The sequence below is a fragment of the Diaporthe batatas genome (assembly GCF_019321695.1).
Source record: "Diaporthe batatas strain CRI 302-4 chromosome Unknown Contig00003, whole genome shotgun sequence".
Lineage (NCBI taxonomy): Eukaryota > Fungi > Ascomycota > Sordariomycetes > Diaporthales > Diaporthaceae > Diaporthe > Diaporthe batatas.
In genome coordinates, this window is record NW_025408550.1 from 543,816 (window position 1) to 563,989 (window position 20,174).

The 20,174-nt window shown below is 53.5% G+C and overlaps 4 protein-coding genes across 4 annotated transcripts; 2 read left to right on the plus strand and 2 right to left on the minus strand.

Annotated features, from left to right (window-relative positions):
• Nucleotides 1-671: 671 nt before the first annotated feature.
• On the minus strand, nucleotides 672-3,231 carry KVR01_002552 (uncharacterized protein; the record flags this gene model as incomplete). Its single annotated transcript, XM_044790302.1, has 4 exons — nucleotides 2,866-3,231; nucleotides 2,598-2,771; nucleotides 1,189-2,524; nucleotides 672-948 (listed from the first exon to the last, which is right to left on the minus strand). The coding sequence occupies exons 1-4, from the start codon at nucleotides 3,119-3,121 to the stop codon at nucleotides 672-674; spliced, it is 2,043 nt and encodes a 680-aa protein (XP_044647567.1). The 5' UTR covers nucleotides 3,122-3,231.
• Nucleotides 3,232-6,289: 3,058 nt separating this feature from the next.
• Nucleotides 6,290-7,783, plus strand: KVR01_002675 (uncharacterized protein). The gene has a single exon (XM_044783148.1). The coding sequence runs from the start codon at nucleotides 6,327-6,329 to the stop codon at nucleotides 7,632-7,634; it is 1,308 nt and encodes a 435-aa protein (XP_044647690.1). The 5' UTR covers nucleotides 6,290-6,326; the 3' UTR covers nucleotides 7,635-7,783.
• Nucleotides 7,784-8,933: 1,150 nt separating this feature from the next.
• On the plus strand, nucleotides 8,934-10,690 carry KVR01_002176 (uncharacterized protein; the record flags this gene model as incomplete). Its single annotated transcript, XM_044789439.1, has 2 exons — nucleotides 8,934-9,819; nucleotides 9,885-10,690. 2 exons carry the CDS (start codon nucleotides 8,934-8,936, stop codon nucleotides 10,688-10,690), a joined length of 1,692 nt encoding a protein of 563 aa, XP_044647191.1.
• Nucleotides 10,691-12,501: 1,811 nt separating this feature from the next.
• Nucleotides 12,502-16,554, minus strand: KVR01_003733 (uncharacterized protein; the record flags this gene model as incomplete). The annotated part of the gene is made up of 2 exons (XM_044789005.1): nucleotides 12,502-12,627; nucleotides 12,859-16,554. The coding sequence occupies 2 exons, from the start codon at nucleotides 16,552-16,554 to the stop codon at nucleotides 12,502-12,504; spliced, it is 3,822 nt and encodes a 1,273-aa protein (XP_044648748.1).
• Nucleotides 16,555-20,174: the final 3,620 nt, after the last annotated feature.

Consider the following 20,174-nt stretch of genomic DNA (forward strand, 5'->3'; position numbering starts at 1 on the left):
GGAGCAGATGTTTGCACCAACCAGTCTGAAAGCACGCCAAGTCTCGCGCCGGACTCTTCCAAGGTTGAAGCCGCCCTCGATTTTCCCCCGGGCCCCGGTCGTCAGGATCATGGTCGGTCGCACTTGCCTATTCTCATGTCCTTCCCGAGGTCGTGATGTCGCCGTGATTGGCGCCCTCACGGCGAGGGCCTCGACTAAGAGAACAGGGAAGGACGCGAGGGTTCCGCAAGGGGAATGTTACTAAGTCGGAGAGGACAGGTTGGGCATGTGGCGGGAGAACTGTCACAGACGCCCCTGTGGACAGAATACTCGACATGTTCGCAGAAAAGAGTGCCGGCGGGACTGCATGGGCAACGCCGCAGTTTCGGTACATGTGTAACTACCTAGGTACCTAAGTAGGTAGCTAGCAGGTACTTATTGGCCTGCACCCTCCTTTTTTCTCCCTACAGATAGATCTCTGCTCTCTATTATACCAAAATAGGTATATCACGCCACCTTGCTGACCTCGGACACACATGTGACAGTTGGACACTAGTTGTGGGCGGAGCGCAAGTATGAGCAGAATGCTTCTGTCGTCGCAAGGGCTGTTGTGCGTGAACTGTAACACTGGTACTTGTGTTGCATTTACATTCTAATTTTGCGATGAGAGTGAGATAGGCGAGACTTTGACATTAGATAAGTACAATTTCCTCAATGCTCTTCTGACCACCCCAAATATCCATAAACCGTTCCATGTACTCATGTTCTGTCGGTATCTCACCATTGAATACCCATGAGTCTGGTTTTGAAAGATCGAAAGTACCCAGGCGAGAGTATTCGCTCTCCCTTCCTTCAGCAGGACAAGACCCCCTGGTCCGGTTATACCCCCTCCGCCTGATAACCGTCCATAATTGTGGTAGGCGACCAGAAGCAGGCGGATCTGCTTCTTTTTGATATCGCGCTTCGAATCTGCGAGTAAATCAGAAGGTGAGCGATCCAACCATACCATGCCGTCGTACAAAAACGAGTTCCGAAGTCTGCGATATGAACTCTTTCTAAACAGCTTCGCGGTGTCCATTTTGAAGCTCCAGGTGGGGCGGGAAAATTTCCTCAAGCTGCCCACGGCACGGCACTCTTGCAGTCGAAAAGGTGCAGCCGTGATACCTAAGCCCCCTGACTCTGAGCCGAGCGGCTTTTACCGTTCCGTACGTGTGCTCTGGTGACGCGTACTCGGCCACATGCTCGACAACTTCAAAATTCGGGTCCACTCTGAGCTGGGTGCGGTCGAATAACCCACCTTCGTGAAGGGAGTCTACACGGAGTACGAAACGGACGCCACCTTCATATGACGCCCAAGTCCACGAAGGTCCTCCCGTTCCGTGATTTCGTGCTTCTTGCGCACCTGTGGCGTCGACAGCCCGTCTCTGAGCGCGCCAGAGGAGTTCCCATGCTGCTTCAGACTTCCAAATCCCGCACCAATACTCGTCTCCGAAAACTTGCCCCATGCGACGTGAAATGGCCGAAATCCCTGGTAGACGGTCTTTTTGAAACGACAGTAACCGCTGGGAGTAAGTCTCTACCATGTCGTACCACCTGTTGCGTTCTTGGCTTCTTTTGTTGCCAAGTCCGACCCTGCCGGGATTTTGTAGAATCATCCTGATTCTCGCCAGCTGGTGCGTGTTCTCGTACACTTGATTTCGTGGATGGTAGAAGCCCGCCCGGACCCACCCATCAAAGTCGTCGTAGGGCATTGGGGCGCCATAGCAAGACCAGCTCGTCTGCTTTGTCCCAAACCGAAGCTGTCGCCTTGACAGCAAGTCTTCTTGCAAAGTCCAAGCCCTGAAATCCCATGGCTCCTGTGTTAATTCCCAGTTTCCCATCTGTTCTGGCCCTTCTGGAACCAAAACCACCCATTTGTCAACGGCACTTTCCTCCTCCCCCGAGGTCGTATAGGCCACCTTGAAGACTTTATCGGGGGTGGAAGCTCCCGCAGCTTGCCGTGGAGTCAGGAAGCCTTCGCCCACGCTGCTAGATCTTGCCGCCACGATGGTGATCGACGCGTTCTCGTAAATATCCCCCATCCGACTTATCTCACTGTTTCTGGATTCGGCGTCGTCCTGTACGATACATAGAGCATCGATCCACAGGTAAAGGTAACCCAACTCCCTGGTGACCCTGATAGCATCACGGATTGTGGCATCAAGTTGCTCTAGCCGGACACCGTCTTCCATGAATTCAACCCGGTTATCTGTCCTGAGAAGCTTTCTTTGTTTGGTTGCCCCCCAACAGTAAGACAATGCAAGATACTTTTGCTTTTCCCCAATTTTCAGTTCAACGAGTCTAACTAAGCCGCACTCGTCGACATTTTCAAGCTTTAGAAGCATGGTGGGCATCGACGATGGGACATGGTCTTTCAGGCCACAATCATGCTCAAGTTCGCATTTCTGGGTCCATTTGCGCATAAGCTCGAACGACTGCGCACTACCTGGATTGACATTTACAGGCAAAGCGAAATCGTGCGGATCATTTGAGATCTGTTTGTTACCTGGACGGCAGACTCTGAGTCAGTCTTATCACTTGAGTCTCGTAAGGGATCAACGAAAAATGGTGGTAGATACCAGGCAATCCAAGTACCGCGAAGCCAAGCTTAATGTCGGAGGGAACGTACGCATCTCCATCTTTGAAGAAAGAGACTTTGATGGTCACCTGACCTTTCTCCTGTCCCCCAGTGGCATAATACACATCAAGGTTGACGCCATCAGCGTAAGGAGTTACACGCCCGGGACTTTCAACTGTGTACAAACCATTAGAGGCTGGACTCTTCAAAAACATGGAGTCCCCATTATATGACCGTGGGGTACATATTCGGTAAAAATTTGTTCTTACACTCCCGTTCCTGAGAGTCTACTTCGTCCGACACCAGTGCCCACAATGTACAGCCGTCCGTGGCGCGTTGTCGTATTTCCTCCAAGCTGGCGACCTCATTTGAGAAACGAGAAAACTCTCCGGGGATTATAATGAGCTTGTCGCAGTGCTTGCACGAATGTGCGCTCGAGAAGCCGCCAGCTACGACACAACATCTCAGCGTCGTCAGCTTTTCATCGTCTTTGCCCGCCTCGCTGGTTCTAATAGATGAAGTCATATCGAAGTACGGGAGTATGGACGAGCGCGACGTCACAATTGATCGCAACTTGAACTGTCTAGAGACACCAATTCTGGCGCATAATTTTGACAGTGGAGTGAGGAATGGAAGAAGTTGGGTGAAATAGGTGAAGAGTCTTCGCGCGATGGATGATCTGTTCACGGCGACCGGAGATTTTAAGGCGGGGAAGTGGCGAGCTAATGTCCAACCACCCAGCATTTGCGTCCGCTTACCTAGCGATTTCTGTTTACCCACCTAGTACAAGGTTTTATGTGGAGGGCCTATATAAAATTATGTACCTGACTAGGATTCTTTAAATTTTTGATATTTAAGGTATGTGGTTTTGTTTTTAATCCGTATACGTCCGAGGACATACACAGCACTTGAGCGCCTTCATACGCTGTCTCGGAAAAACGAAGTTAGCCCCCCCCCTTGTCAAAGACCCCCTGTTCAAAAGTTAAACAACTCCCTTTTAGAAGTAATCTTTTCTTAATAACTCTCTTAATACTTAACTTAAATCTATATAAAAAGTATTTTTATAATCCTTATAAATATCTTTATAAGCTTAGATTTTTAAAATAATATTTATTTAAAGTTTATATATTTACTTATATTATTAATTTAAATAGCCTTTATAACTTATATAATATAAACTTAATAATAAATATTTTAAAAATAGTATTATATAGAGATTTTATTAAGAATTATTAAAATACTTTTTATATATTTTTAAGTTAAGTATTAAAAGAGTTATTTTAAGATAAAAAGGAGGTAAAAGATTTGTTTAACTTTTGACAGGGGGTATTTGACCAGGGGGGGGGGGGCTAACTTCGTTTTTCCGAGACAGCGGTGGTAAACACTTAACACGGAGCTAATAGCATGTTATTCGCCGCAGAATCAGAACCCAACATTCAACTACTATGTACTGGTTTGAAGTCAATAATACCTCTCTCTGCTTAATGTGCCATGTGATCAACAGCCTGGTATGAGAACTTTAGGTCTTAATGATAACCCGGCTCCTCCAGCAGCAGGAATCTCCAGGGCCCCATTGTTGACCTGTTTCGACTGGCTGCCCACCAAGCTTCTGGTTCATCTCCTCGATAGATCCTCCGGAACCGCCTCCTCCAAAACAGATCGACGGCTATTTTTGCCGAAGGGTGTACTTGCCGGCGCGGACGACGGGGACGCTTCCTCTTGCTATCATCGAGGGCAACATTGAAGCCTTTCACACGACCTCCAATCCGCCGCCTCTCGACCTCGGGCCCGGGTATCAGGAGAGCACTAATATTGCCTTTTTGGTTTCGATACTTGATGACTGTTAAGAAATGGTGGACTCCCAAACCTTATAATCCTTCTGCGAGCGGAAGGACACGGCCAGCAAACCACTATCTCATCGCCCAGGCCGCCTACCTAAGTATGTTGCTCCAACCCTTTCCATCAGCCATGCAGTATTATCTTTTTCAACGCCGGGCCTTGAACGTTTACCACTGTATGAAGGCGTCACATACATTGCATATGTATGGGGATTAGAAACGAAACCATCAAACCACCCATCAGCCAGATTTTCCCATCAATCAATTTCGTTGACGACATCATTCCTTAATCAGGCGCCACTTGATGTCTCAAGCAGATATGAGCTGTGGGTCACAATCGCCGAGTATGGTTTTCGATGAAAGCAGTACGCTCGAGGCATCCACAAGATGGAGCCCGTCAACTAACTCCAGCCACTCCGAGGACGCCCGGGTGCCAAGGACAGCGCCAGCCCAGAGGCCTCTGCACCTCGAGCTGTCAGTCATGCAGATATGCAGTTTGGACTTCTAGGCCCGGAGCACTCCTGCACCATGCAGGAACGGGACCCATATACGACCGCGGATGCAAATCACACGGCTTCATCCGGCGGGTGATTGGGTTCGAGATAGAGCAGGTGCAGACCTGGCCCGTGGAGGAATTCGAGCACACATGACCTTCAGAGTCTCCTCTGACCAGGCGGAATTACTGCGACAGCGAATGCTCTCGCTGCTAGTGTGGCCGTTCGGGTTGGATGTTGTGGCTGTGCTAGATCTAGATGTAGACAGTATTGATGCCCGGGTGGATCACGTGCTTAGCACAGTACTACATTGGTCAAGACAGGCCTATTTTGTGCGTCCAGTATATGTTGTGGAATATAATCTGTTTTTGTTCTCGTACTCAGCCAGTACGATAGTGAGTGCAGGTGTTGTGTTGCTTTGTCTACGTCTACAGGTTCCGAGATTCCCGAGCTCATTCCGGTGCCGTTCACATTTGAAGCTCAAGTGCTACCAGCCCTCTCAACGTCACTGCCATCCCAAGACAGATATCATCAGGCACTACCATAAGGTGCTCTTGCCGATCCAATGGGGCCTCCGAATATAAATGGCCTCAGTATAGCCTGTACCCGTGATTTAAGGCCCCTCTTGCCTCCCTGTCTTCCCCAGTTGTCGTGTCCTCCCCGGATGGCCTGTTTACGCCGGGAGATCAGGGAGAACGTCACATAAACCCCATTTTTCATCACTAACTCTTTCGAATTCTGCCTTTCATCAGTGATTTTGCGGTTGGTATAAAGCATTTGTTGGCGGATCGTCGTCATCGACGGGGCGGGCGGGACGGGAGTTTAAATACGACCCCGCCCCGACATCTTGCAGCTCCGTCCCGGGTCACATTCTCCATTCCAGATAAGCTTCAACGTCTTGACCAGCCCTTGCCATCCACGCACACAGCAACGGATGAGGCAGGAGCCGGGCGGTAACTCTGAGCCGGTGTCCCCCTCCCCCGAGATCGTGCCTGAGTTCATGATACATTGCATGACTAGCACGATAGCAAGGTGGCCTTCCGGTCATCCCTACCTTGGTAAGCTCGAGTGCTCGGGAGAAGCCGCGAGCGATAGCCCGGCCGAGCTCAACGCCAAGTTATACGGCTCGCCCTTTCCGAGCGTCACACTGCAGGCCGGACAGCGGAATGCTGCACGGTAGGAACGAGGAGCGAACGTGTCTGGGCCTAGTCCAGGTCTCGGTCAACATCCGCGTCTGCACCCGCCGCCTCTCTCCCATCCTCTCGCCATCGAGTCCCTCCCTTCACAGGTCCAGAGCTCCAGACAAACAACACATACTCCGAGCCTGTCCACGTTGAGTCCTGAGTTGCCCATTTATCTCTAGTCGCTGTGCCACACACACTTAGACCCAATCATATCATGGTCGATCCCGCAGGCGTCTCCGTAAGGTCACCCAGTCCGCAGTCCGTGGAGATGGTGGAAGAGGATGAGGTACCCGACCGCCACCTCGGCACGGTGCTCGTGACGGGCGGCTGTGGCTTCATTGGCCACCACCTGGTCCATAAGCTCTCTATACAGCAACGTGAAAACGCATGTGGGGCCATACATGTTATCGACAGAGACATTAGCCGCAACGCATTCGCCAACCCCCAGATACATTACCACCAGTGCGACATCACCAACACCGCCCAGGTGGAGGCCATCATGGACCACGTGCAACCCAAGGTCATATTCCACACGGCGAGCCCCAACGCTATCTACGAACGGCGCAACGCATTCTGGCGCGGCAGCTTCTACCACACCAACGTCACGGGCACGGCGAACCTGCTGCGCCTGTCCAAGCGGCCGGGATCCAGCGTCAAGGTGTTTGTCTACACCTCGTCCACCTGCGTGTACAAGACGGACCACCGGGCCCCTATCAGGGAGTCGGCGCCGACGCATAACGGGCGTCCGTGGCCGTGGGAGGGCGTGTGCGAGCCCGTGTGGACCAAGGGCATCGCGCACAACATGGTCCTGGACGAGAACGAGAGCTGGAAGAGGGGCGGCCTCAAGACCATCGTCGTGGTCCCGGGCATCGTCTACGGCGGGGGCGACAGCCAGGTGCTCCCGCTGGTCTTCGACGCCTTCCAGAAGCCGGGTATCCCGTTGCTCAAGGTAGGTAACGGCGCCAACCGGGCCAGCTTTGTCGAGGCCGCTAAGTGCGCCGACATCCACATCCTGGCCGCCAGGACCCTCGTCGCGGGCGGCAAGAACATTGCGGGCCAGGCCTACAACGCCGCCGACGGCAGCGACGACGTGCCGTTCTGGTGGCACGTCGGCCTCACCTGCGCTGCCATCTGGGGCTGGGACCCGGCTGCTACCAACCGGAGCAGGTTCCACACGATCCCCCCCTGGGTGATGCTTATCGTTGTCCATTTCGTCTGGTGGGTGTGCCTCATCTTCACCTTGGGCTATGTGGAGCCCCCGCTTGCGCTCAGCCTCGAGGGGTACAAGTGGGCCACCAAGGACAGGCTCTTGAACATCCAGAGTTCTGTTCGGTCCCTGGGGTACGTGCCGGGCACTGTGACCGTGTGGCACGAAGACATCGTCACGGTTGCTGTCGAGCTTGAGCGGAGTCGCCGACGGGAACAACGGGAGCGGTTGCTAGGAGGAATACGGCCAAGACATCAGGAGCCGCGAGCCCAGGTGGAACAGGGCGTTGACGAGGGGCACGCTCACGCGGAGTAGAGGCTGACGAAGAAGTGATGGTGAAGTTACTCATGTTCGATACGTTTGTATTAGAGGAGGTGGAAATCGGCGGCCAGCCCGGATGCTCGCATGATGGGGGCAAGATGCATACATATCTATATTATGGGGACGACGATACTCTCTTTTGGGGCATTTTGTACATTATTTGCCCAACGCGGTGGAGTGGGCGAGGCCAGAGGGCATTTGGGATTTCATTATTGGTGTTGAAGGTGTTTGTTTCATCATTAGATCGCCGGGGTCATCATTTAAAGTTGGTGTCGGAAGGGTTCCGGTAGAAATAGAGCATTGATGTCTTTTGGGTACGGGTGAGGCAGAAACAAAAATATTGACTTTGGAGGTTTTTGAGGATTATGGTTTGCGGTAGGGTGTCTTTTTCTCTCTCGCTGTGTTCCGAGGTGATCGTGTTTCCGACGTGATCCTACCTGTCGTGATCGTGCCCAGGTGCCCGTCGTGACCGTATTTCCGACATAGTCTCCGGCCAGGAACAGAGACACGAGATCGAGACAGAGACACGCGACTGGCTAGGACAGAGGCACGCGACTGATTGGGACATCGATCCCTCCAGGCACGCTTCAAGGGGTCTTGTGCGCGGCAGTGCTCAATTCCGTTACGTTGGAGGCAGGTCAGCTATCTATTTCACCTCTCCCAGCCCACCGACGCGCATCAGAGGTGCCGTCCTGTGCCGCGGCAGGTGAATATATATTCACTTCTAAGTCTGATGTCGCCCCACTTCCGCAACTTTCTTGTTCATTCACCCACACGAGACCACCCTGGGCCAACCTCGCGGCGCAGTACTTAAACCTCGCATCTTGCAGCCCACAGGTCTCTTTCCTTCCATCCTTCCACCTGCACACCACACCCACCGATCGTCCACGACGGTCAACCTTCCTCCCTCTACACACGCCCACTAGCATTTGCTGCATTTGCAGGTAAGTTTACTCCTTCAGCAGGTCATTCAATCTCCAAGTCCGATCTTGACAAGCATCGTCCCCACAGAGAGCCAGCACTGCCGAACACCCTGAGCCGCCTCGATGCCGCCACCCGACGGCATGGAGAACACCGCCAAGAAGCGCGAGGCTCATACGAGGGCCGTAGACAAGATGTCTGTCAGCAAGACGTCTGCTAACAAGACGTCCGTCAACAACACGTCGCTCAACAAGACGGCATTTGGCGAGATGTCACTTTGCCAGACGTCATGGCGAGATGGCAATGTCGTTCGACACGATGTCGCTGGCTGTTGACAAGCCACTCGTTGACGAGAAGCCTCCGACCCGAGCCATGTCGCTGGCACTTGACAAGACACCTCAGACCTCCGCGATGTCGCTGGCACTCGAGAAGGCATTCGTTGACAAGACGCCTCAAACCCGAGCAAGCTCGAAGCCGCCCCGCCCGACCGAGCCGACCGCATGCACCGAGAAGAGCAAAGCCCGGAGCGGCCCGGGCTTCATGGATCTCCCGTACAACATCCGAAAACGAATCCGCCATGAGGCCTTGCTCGTGGATACCGATCGCGGCAAGCCGTTCCTCACCTCGAACCTGGCCACAGTCGCCAAGGAGTGGAGGGACGACATCGAGGAGGTCATTTTCAACGACATCACCATCGATGCGCTCGACGACCCAGAGGTCCTGGCGTTCAAGGCGATGTTCGCTACGGATAGACGCAGGCAGCTTCTCACTCGCCTGAATTTCGCTGTCGACGATAGCGAGACAGGACCGTGGTACAAGGAGAATGACGGCCTTGAGATTGCCCAAATCGTGGACAGCATCGGGGATTTCTTGAAATACATTCATCGCTGGGACTTTCGCAAGGAAGGGGGAGGCCGGCGACCCTTGGAGATCGCCTTCGCAACATCGCAGTTTCCGGACGCAAAGATCGATTGGTCTCACGGCCATCGACTCATCCCTAACACCACCTCTATGTGGGAACACTCGCGTGACCGGACTGCCTTCGGAGTTATGGAACTTTGCCAATTGTCATCTATATTTCACAAAGAGTCCAAGCTCCCACCCTTTCTCGACAAGGTGACATATCTCAGCATCCCACCCGACTGCATACCCCACATGATGGCGCAGGAGGTCATAGAAATGATGCCGAACCTGGAAACATTGATACTTGACCCTAGATTTGATGTGGAGTCTGATGAACCATGGGTGCGCTTGTTATGTAAGCTCCCTCATATTCAAGTTATGCAAGCCCACGATGGGAGGCTCACATGTATCGTTATCCAGATCTCATTGATTCCTTACCCAGCTCCGTGCCTTCGCTTCAAAACCTGACTTTGCGAAACACGGCTCATGTGCCTGACCGCGACACGAAGACTCGAAGTCCGCACAGACCGGAATGCATGGCGCTTTTCTCAGCTGTCTTGCGGGATAACAGCCAGGGACTCCGGTCTTTATGTGCAAACCCATTCGAAGTAGACGAAGAATTCATTCGACCGTTCTCACGGTTGAAGCACCACGTTTACAGAAACACCTGGAGATGGCCCCGATTGCAGCACATCGACTTGCAATTCTTCGAATACTGGGACGAGTGGGATGACAGGCCGTGGAAGACTGAAGAATGTCAGGCGGCTTTGGATAAACACGAAGACAAGGTCAAACAGCTACTCGACGACTATGGCCCGATAGAACCCCGTTGCGGTATGGATGAGACATGTCTAAGCTTTCGGCATGAGATGTCTTCGTATCTGAATATATGCCGGCCTGATCCCGAGGAGCCGATTTTGTCACCAACGCATATACTCATCGCTGCAGGAAGGGCCACCACCGCCATGCCGGTTCTGGAGTCTGCTCACATTTCCATCTTCTCACAGGCAAGGGGAACTCCTGGCATATTCGCCAAGCGAAAGCTGTGCCCCAAGTCCGGGAACACGACAAGCTCCCGCGTGTGGCTCTGTGATGACTTCCACCCGAAAGTCCGAGCGCATATCATGGAGGCGTGGGCTGATTTCCTCGGACCGGACCCAAAGGTTGACGCGGGACTGCCATCTGAGTTTACCCAAGTTCAGCGGTGCTCGCGCCCTACAGGATGATCTTCGATGCCGGTGTCAGAGTCCCTGGATTGGTGAGTACAGTCCATTGCTTACCGGGACGCAATATTTTCCTTCAAGCTCAGTGTGATGTGGATGCTGACAGATTGCCCCTCCAGAGACTTGTACCTGGGGCAGAATACAACGAGAAGTCATGAAGCGGTCTCCTTGATGAGGCAAAGTATGAGACTTTTGTCAACCCTTGGCAAGGTCCTTGAGAAAAGGATTGTAGGCTCAGCATATGCACCCAGAAACCTTCTGTCGCGGAACAATCCATGTAGGACTTTTCTGTTGTCCATGGGAAAAAAAAGGTGGTTCGTGGTTCGTGGTTCACAAGTATCAAGCTACATTTTTAGAAGCCAAATTCTGGCGAGTTTGTTTTATCGACAAAAGCTGGTAGTCAGCCCCCTGAAATTAGCACAAACACTTTGGAGCAATCTTTCCGAATGGGTAGTCCATGTGGGTCATGTGACTGTGAGAAGACCAGAAGCAAAAAGGCGAACTAGGTAACATGTGATTTCGTTTCTAATCCCCATATATTTAAAACGTATGTGGTGCCTTCATACAGTGGTAAACGCTCAAGACCCTACGTTTAAAAGAGTACCTAGGTAACATAATCCTGACCACATCGTCTTTGCGTTGGTCTTGCATGGCAAAGCACGCAGCACGGAAGGTCACTCGGGTCCCCGTTGGGCTTCTTTGGATCACTCCACTTGTCCGCTTTCTCACCGCTGCCACTGCTGTTCATTCGGTGAGTAGTAACATGCAGGATGGCATTACAACCCTGGGAAGCGGCCGAGGCGCGGCCCATGCCGCCAACGAGAACCTCATTCTACGTTGCGGAGTTCCTCTGCTCTGTCAGCTCCCGTTATGATGGCCCAGCGTCTAAGAAAACAAAAGGTCGGTGGTGGAGAGCAGATTGGACATTCTTAAAAATTTATTACACAGTACTGGTTCCAGCATCATTGCCTGAGAATGAGGCAAATGCAGGCGGAGACGGTGAGCAAAACTAAACCGCCGAGCTGAATGAGACCAGTTGACGTCCTTTCCATCCGCACTTGGCATACAGTTCAGACCTGACTCGGCCGCAGCTCCAGCTCCAGTAACGCACACGTCTTCGGCAAGAGTATGCGTGGAAGCCACGAAATGTACTTTGCCTATCTCAAGCGCCGATCATGAACCCTTTCTCAGACACTGTGCCGTCCCGTTAGCGGATGGCCAGGGGTTATCACTTGGGCCTCGCTGCGAACTGTGGCAAGTCGCTACGAACCGTGGCAATCTGTGATTGCTGTAGCCCATCTGAGATCGCATCTCATTGAAGTACCCCAGGACGAAAGCAAGACTCCAGAACGACTCGGATTCATATCAGGGTCCTAACCATTAGCACGCATCAGCAGGGGCAATTTCCATGCACGGTTCCAAGCCCGTTCAATGTTTCTACGTCAACTGGTGACCACGAGTAGCCATGGCTTGAGCAATTGTCCACACATGTAACTAATCATGTTCATTTTGATTTTCATTGATACACATCTAATCATCCATTTGGTTCTGTACTGGAAAGTCATCCTTGTAGTAAAGTCCTTCAAAAATTTAGAACCTCATGAACAACTCCATCACTCCCATCGAGAGCTCAGCGCTCATTTCCTCTTTTTTGTGTGTGTTTTTTGTTTTCCTTTTTTTTTCGTTTTCTATTTCTTACTTTCTTTTTCCCTTTGCGTATTCTGGTCGCAATGTAAAGTGCTTGGGCACATTGAGTCTGGAGTCTTATTGAGTCTTCTCTCTAGACTCTCCTTACACTCGATGGAGGCCATCGATTACTCGGGATCTTGGGCCTGGGACACGTTACCCTTTCCCCCATTGCCGCGTTTCTTCCTCCTGTTCTTCTTGCGGCTAGATTCAGGATGATGAGGGCTGGAAGGTGTGTTGCTGGGGTCCGATGGCTGTTGTGTCTGAGTGTCAGCTTCAGTAGGGGATGGTAGGCCGGCGTCTTCGTGCCCCCCCGAGGGTGAGCCAGAGGCTGCGCCGCTTGCTACGGCTTGGTCTTGGTCGTTCGTTCCAGCCTACTAGTACGTGTTAGCGACATGCAACGGGTCTGAGAATGACGCGCTCCGGAACATTTCAAGCTGTGGAAGATGGGGGCCTGTGAAGGGATGCTAAAAGTAGGAACTCACTCTGCTGTTGGAACCACCACGGCCGCCACGGCCGCCACCGCCGCCACGGTTGCCACCCCTGCCACTGTTCTTACCGCGACTGGTGGAATCGGGACCAGGCCTACGCTCATCCGAAGGTGGCGGGGCGTGACGGGAAGAACTGAGTGAGTTTGGGGTGTTGGAAGATGGGGAGGGAGTGGCTGCGGGCTGGAGACTGGGGGTGTAGGTCTCATCAAACCACCGCGTGTACTTAGTTTCGTTGGGTAAAAACATCTTTGCGACGACCCTGTTCACGGAAGTGGGCGTACGCTGGCGACGAAAGAGGCCGGTTTCGGTTTCACAGTCGACAATTGGACCGACCTCCGAAATGTTTGGAGCTTTGCCATGGGCAAGGACACAGGCAACGGGGTCGTCGCTGCCGTTAGGATCGGTGACTTTGCCAGTCTTCACGTCAATATGGAAGCCCAGGAGCGCCTCTCTTGCGGCTGAGCGCTTCCTAGAAGCATCCTCCTGTTCGTCTGTCCTGGGGACCCTGATTTTGCTTGAGCTTCCAGTGCTGTTGTCACCATCATTGGTGGTGTTGCCATCAGGACCGTTCTCAGCAAGCGAGCCCTCGGCCTCGGAAGAAAAGGGGCCAGGAGCGGCAGCGTCGGAGCCCTGCGAAGGATCTCCCTTCGCTGACTCATGGGGATGAGAACTCGACCCATGAGTAGGAGTGGGAGGATCACTGCGCTTGCTGGGATCGACCTCACCGCCGCCGCCGGGACCGTGCCTCGGTGCCTCCTTACGCAGGGCGGGGGGCAGGCTGCGACGGCCGGGTGGAGGCAGCGATCGAGGGATGCGGGTGGCGATGAAGTCGGACAGGAGGCGGTCGCCGCCCGGCATGGCCAAGATCCGCACCAGGGTGGGCCACTGGCGACGGGAGAAGGAAGACCAGATGGGACTGACGACGCCGCCCCTGAACATTGGCGAGCGGTTGAGGAAGTGTCGCAGGCCCTTGCCGAAGCGTGGCGCGGGAGGGACAGGGCGAGTGCCGCTGGCGGGCTGGCCGGGCTGGGGCGCGGTGCGAGCGCCGGGGCGGAGCGCAGAGAGGACGGAGGGGATGTTGATGCCCATGGCCATGAGGCGCTGGAGGGTGATCATCACGGCCCCGCTGATGAACAGGAGGAACTGGCGGCTGCCGAAGTAGGACAGCAGCTGCGAGGCGACCTCGGTCTGGATCGTGACCTTGATCTGTCGGACGACATCAGGGTGGAGAGCTTGAGGGGCGTCCTCCTTCTTGGTGGCCATGTACTTCAGCTCCTCCACCTTCTCGGTGAGCCTGGCGTTGTCGTCAAGCTCCTTGGCGAGCTCATTCCCGAGGCGTTCAATTTCCTCATCGTGCTTGGCCTGCTGCTCCTTCTCGCGCTTGGCTGAGTCGGCAACGTGTGTGTCCAGTTTATTCTGGATGCGCTGAACTTTATCCTCGCTGGCTCGGCAACGAGCATCGCAACGAGCATCGGTGGCTTGGCAACGAGCCTCGACTTTGGCCATAAACGCGGCCTGTTCCTCGCGGCGAGCCTTGCCATTCTCTTCGAGGCGCGCGTTGAAGTCGTCACCCTGCTTGTCGATGGCCTTCTTGGTCTCGTTGTGCTTCTCGTCGACGTCGTCCTTCACCTTCTTGAGGTCTTCCTTGCCGACTAGCTTCTTCTCCAATGCCGTCCACATCCCGCGCAGCGAGTTGATCTGATCCTGGAGACTGAAGAATGACTTGGTCCTTGCCTTGTTGTCAGCCTCGCGCTCGGTCTCCTGCTTGTCCATCTTCTCCTCGATTCCATCGACTCTAGTGCGCAGCCCGTCAACAAAGTCCATAAGCTTCTTGATTTCCTGGCACAGGGTTTTGACGAATTCATCGATTAGGGACCCTAAAGAGGTGCCGAGTTTCTTGACCGTGGCGGACAGCGCATTCAGTTTGTCTTCAAGCTTCTTGCGGGCCTCGTCGTCTGCCCCGTTGTTCTCGAGCCCATCGAGCTGTGTTCTGAGGTCTTCCATTTCCTGCGCGAGTCTCTTGACAACCTCTGAATCAGCCTTGCTTCTCTGGAGCTGGCCGATCCGCTTATTGAGATAGGCCACTTGCTTGGACAATCGCTTTGCACGTGATTTGAGACCGGTGACCCTCTTGGACAGGGCCCCGATCCGCAAGTGCAAGTTGAAAATACCGCGTTGAACCAAGCCCACGAAGCCGTATATAAATAGATTGATTGTCGCGGTTGACCTTTCGAACAACCTCATCCGACGGCCAAAAATCCCTACCGCATCAGTGAGTATCTCCCCTAAACTGGACTGGTCGTTTTGGACTGTCTCGACAGTGCTCTCAAGACTTGACAGGTTGCCGAAGACCTTGGAGATGTCGGACTTGACCATGGGCAGCTCGGCGGCGTTGCCCTTGACCAGCCTGGCCAGCCTAAGAAACCTGAGAAAGTAGGCGACGAAGGTGGCCACCACGATGGCGACTATGAATATCACACAAGCTCCAACGCTGTATGCGAGGGAGATGCTGCGAGGGAGTTCATAGCGATCGAGGCAGAAGCAGAGGACCAATGAGAGGAAGCAGACGGTGGGAAGGAAGCTGCACGCAGAGATGAGGTCGACGATGTTGACGAGCCTCCAGAGCAGATACCATGCCAAGAGGACTGCCAGTGCGGCGAAGGTACAGCGATCCTCGACTCGGAAGCTGAGGTACCACGACACGGCAGACTTGGCTTGAGGTGACAGGATCGACTTGGCTTGAGAGGTGGACAGCCTGACGAGGAGCTCCAGGGCGCCGGCGACGTCCTGCGGTGCGGCCACTGTCTCGAGATGAGGCTGTGGCTCAGGCTCAGGCTCTGGCTCAGGCTGAGGCTCGACATCAGGCTCTGGTTCGACTTCTTCAGGCAAGGCTGTCGGGGCAGGCTCTGGTGTGGGCATCGCCGTCGACATTGCTGCTGGGACCCAGGTGGACTTGGGCACCGGTGAAGGTGGAGCAGGTGTCGGGGTGACTTGGCAGGGCGTGCCGAGGGTGGTGATGAAGTCGGGAGTTTGGACAGGAATTGATGGGATGGTCAGGTTGGCTTTAGCTGGTACCTCGGGCGGGAGCAGGCAAATGTCGTTGACGGTGATGGTGTCATTGACGAGGATGGTGTCTTTGACGAGGATGGTGTCATTGACAATCATCGGGTGAGCCAAGATGCCGTCCGCCGGGGTGTTGAGGCCGCTCTGCGATGAAATGAAGACCACAGAGGCCAGCAGAACCATAGCCAAAGGGAACGTCTTCCAATTTCTAGTCCACATTGGTCTATCGCCTCCCTCGTTTGTTTCCCCGACGCTCGCCTCGCGGCGTGCGACAGGGGCCATGAGGGCGACGGATGCTGCCATGCAGATTGTGGTCGCTTCACGAAGGAAGATGGTGTCTCGAGTAGCATCCAGATGAAGGAAGTAACAACCAAGCAACCAGAAGAAGACGGCCGAGACTTTGGCATCTGTGTGACCAAGACGACTGGAGTTCGGGTTGGATGCCAGAACAAGACCGAAGAAGAGACCGAAGAAGGCGAGGTTGAGAGCGACGCCGAGATAGCTGCCGCCCTCCATGATGAAGGATGTGGATGCCGCGAAGAAGCAGCAGCTGACGAGAAGGCCGTACTTCAATAAGAAGTTTAGTGAGCCTAACAAGGCGCCGAAGACGCCTTGTATGGCCGACATGATGGTGTTTTACGGCAAAGCCGCAGGAATCTTGGGTGATGTCAAGATTGATGTGAGGGTGAGGTTGGGGTTTGGGTACTTTGAGTGAGGTTGAAGTTCTGTGGGTTCAAGTTTGTCAGCGATTGATTGATGGGAAGACTTCAAAGGTTGGTAGCGTGTGGTGGAGTAGGGCAGTACGAGGGGCGACGCGCGACAGAGTGCTCAAGTGGGAGTAGGTGGCAGTGAATTGAGAGTAGATGGAAGTGAGGCGGGGTAGAAAAACAAACCTCGAAGCTCACGACTGCGTGACGGTAAAGCCGCAGGTATCTTGGGTGAGGTCAAGATTGATTTGTGATGGGAAAGATGGGGTTTTGAATGCCTTGAGCGAGCTTGAAGTTCTGCGATATCAAGTTTGTCAGCGATTGATAGGAAGACTTCGAAGATTGGTTGCATGTGGTGGAGTAGGGCGGTGGGTGGTGGGCGACGTGCGGTAGAGTGCTCAAGTGGGAGTAGATGGCAGTGAAGTGAGAGTGAATGGCAGTGAGGCGGGGTAGAAAAACAAACCTCGAAGCTCACGACTGTTTTACGACAAAGTCGTAGGTATCTTGGGTAGAGTCAAGATTGATTTGTGTGGGTTTGGGTGTCCTGAGTGAGGTTGAAGTTCTGTGATGTCAAGTTTGTCAGCGATTGATGGGAAGACCTCGAAGCTTGGTTGCCAAGGTGTCTGTGGTGGAGTAAGGCGATGGGCGATGGGCGATGGGCGATGGGCGACGGGCGGTAGAGTGCTCAAGTGGGAGTACGTAGCAGCCCTGGAGTGAGGTGGGCGGTGCGGGCGTCAGTTGAGGAGGAAAAACAAACCTCGAAGCTCAAAACTACGTATTGGGCTCAGTTTCGACTATTTGTCGAGTGGTGGTACAGTCGTCAATCTGGAGGCGAGGAACGAGTCCCCTTTGCTCGAGACGGCGTTTGGCTGTACGATCGGTGGATGGGGCGCACAAGATGAGTACTTGATGGAGGAAGGGGGATTATCAACAAACTTGGAGGTACGAAACAAGTTCGTCTTGCTCGAAATCGCTGATGGGAATCTGGTCTGGTGTGATGCTTGAGACTGTCGGTTGTTGACAACTCGAAGGCAGAACCAGATTGGGTTGAAGGAAGAGAGGAAGGGAGGGAGGTTGAGTTTGGATTGGGAGGGGGGGGAGGGGGTTTCAGTACTTGGGACTGGACTGCGAGGCAGTGCGGATATTTTGGGTGAATGGAATCTGCCCATAACTGGTTAGCTGGACAGGTGAATGGGAAGCTGTCAGTCAAACGCTTCTCGGTGCCCAGGCCAGTTACTTTGGACAGTCACCCTTGGTCAGTCACTGATAACCAGCCACAAGCCCAGCTAGAATCGACCGCGCCTGGATACCAGGTGCGCATGGGTGGCCCAGTACCGAATGGGCCTGCTGAGGGCATCTGGAGGATCGCAACAGACATGGACTCTTGATGAAGGTATAGGGAAATAGCACAGATATATCACTGCGTACTCCTCGGGCTGTAGGACTGTCACATCTACTGCAGACTCTGATCTGATCGAGAGCTGCTGTGCTTATATAAACTGTTACTTCGAGTCAATCTAGCTAGAAGGCCCCAAGCTTGTATGATGCGATGGGATCAAGCGGCTTGGCTGCCAGGCAACCTTGGAATATTTGGGAAGAGCAAGCGCTTCAACACACCACCGAGCGAACAGGTTTCGTGGAGCGTCTCGCCAGCCAGATGAGCAGGCGAGCTTCAACCAGGAACACCAGACTATTTCCCCAAATCCATACTCCCCAGCCGCAAATATTCAACCTTGCCTGCGAATTCCCGTCCAATTCCTTCATATGTATGTGTCCTAAAGTCGTCTCCCTCGCTCTCTATTTTGTCCTCACGACGGATTTCTTGCATGTAGTCCACAAGGAGTCACGTGAAAGAGCGGATGGCTGTGCCTCAGAACCGCGTATCTGATTCCATTGTTTTTCTGAGGGACTGGGAAACTTCCTATTCGGAAAAACAACTGTCCTGAGTCCGTCGGCTGGTTTATGGCGGGATGTTTACATCTCATCCCGCCGGTGTATTTCGGAATCCCCAGGGCTTCGAGTACGTCCGTCCCACTTCGAATATTGGCAGCCAGGCTTCGAGCAGTGCTAGTAAAGCCAGACTTGACACAAGGAAAACTCAGTGTAGTCTGCTGTTTACTTTCCCTGAAGCTTTCAATCAATCGAGAATGATGCCATGGTATGCTTTCATCGAGTTTTACGGCCTAGCCACAATGTCTTGTCGTTGAAATTCTGTCTAGAGATGGTATACATTAGTGGGCGGTTCGTCTAGACAGACGAGAGAGAAGCCATGAGGACCGTCTGTTCCCTCAACTTTCCTCCAATTCTCATCCCTTCCCTATAAAAAAAGATGATGCCGAAAGGTTGATGAAAACAGGTTGCTACGGCCATGATGTGTTGAACTTCTGATTGCGAGGAACGCTGGCACTTGTTTGGTGTGCCAGACAGAGGGGCATTCATGCATGGTGTAGGGGGTTCATGTGGGATGCAGAAGGGAATGGCTGATCGGGTGCACAGTCAGTCTGACAGCCCGAGGCCTTGCTGGGTCGTGATGTGCTTCCAGCATACATGCCTGCTGGCCACCTGGGCACGAGCACGCTTCAAAGCCTGCGTGCCTCTCGAACACGCAGAAGGAGCCAGTTGACCTGTAAAATGCATTTTTGCAGCGTCCTCGCATCGAAAATTGAAGCGAGACATCTCGGCCGAGTGTGAGGCTGCTGTAATCGACATCTTAGGCCATCCTCCTCAACAGATTCCCATAGCCCAGCCCGAGTCAGCACGATGACACGGGTGATTCCATGGCCGAGCTGCTTCGTAACGAGGCTCATCCACAGCCAGCTGATCGCAAAACGACGCCTGCTTGTTTCCTCTGCCTCCCGTGCTAGGAAACCTTTCGTCATCACGGGGAGCAACATCGACATAAAAGCTCGAGAGTCGAGCTATCGCCCGTCAGGACCTTTTTCGGTCGACACATTAGCTAACAACGATATAGGCATCAAAAAAGAACCAGCAAGGCCCTACGCGTGCCTCGGCACAAGCCGCCTGACCATCGTAGTCCACAGCGTTGACAAGGGCGAGGCGGCAAACTTGGAAGCTAGACACGGTCATGCCTAAGATGAATACCACGGCGGGGAGACCCATGCTCCATCTGGCGCGATGATGAAGAACAGGCATCTGTCTGAGCGAATTTGAGTTGAGCTGACACAGACGCGCATCTGCATCGTGCCAGGCTGCGTTGCCAACTTTGCTCATTAAGTGCACGAGGATACCTAGGTAGATATGAACAAGTCAGTCGTTCGCTTCGTGTAGACATTCCAAAATGCCAGCTGCTAAGCCTTGTGGCATTTGCTGAGATGCTTGCTCACTGAAAGCATGGCTGCAGGGTGCTCTGAGGTCGGTCGATGGCCTGCACTCCAGACCGTCGATTAACTGCTGCTCAGACGCGCCCCGACGCGTCCCGACGGACGTTGAACGCGATAGTCACGTGTTTGGGCAGTGGGCAGTCAGCACTAGCCTGCTTTCGGGTGGCCAACCTACCTAGGTAGCTGCCATCAATCAATC

What these genes read in the sequence shown, in the direction of transcription:
- KVR01_002675 (XM_044783148.1), top strand. Translation starts at nt 6,327, where the DNA reads ATGGTCGATCCCGCAGGCGTCTCCGTAAGGTCACCCAGTCCGCAGTCC.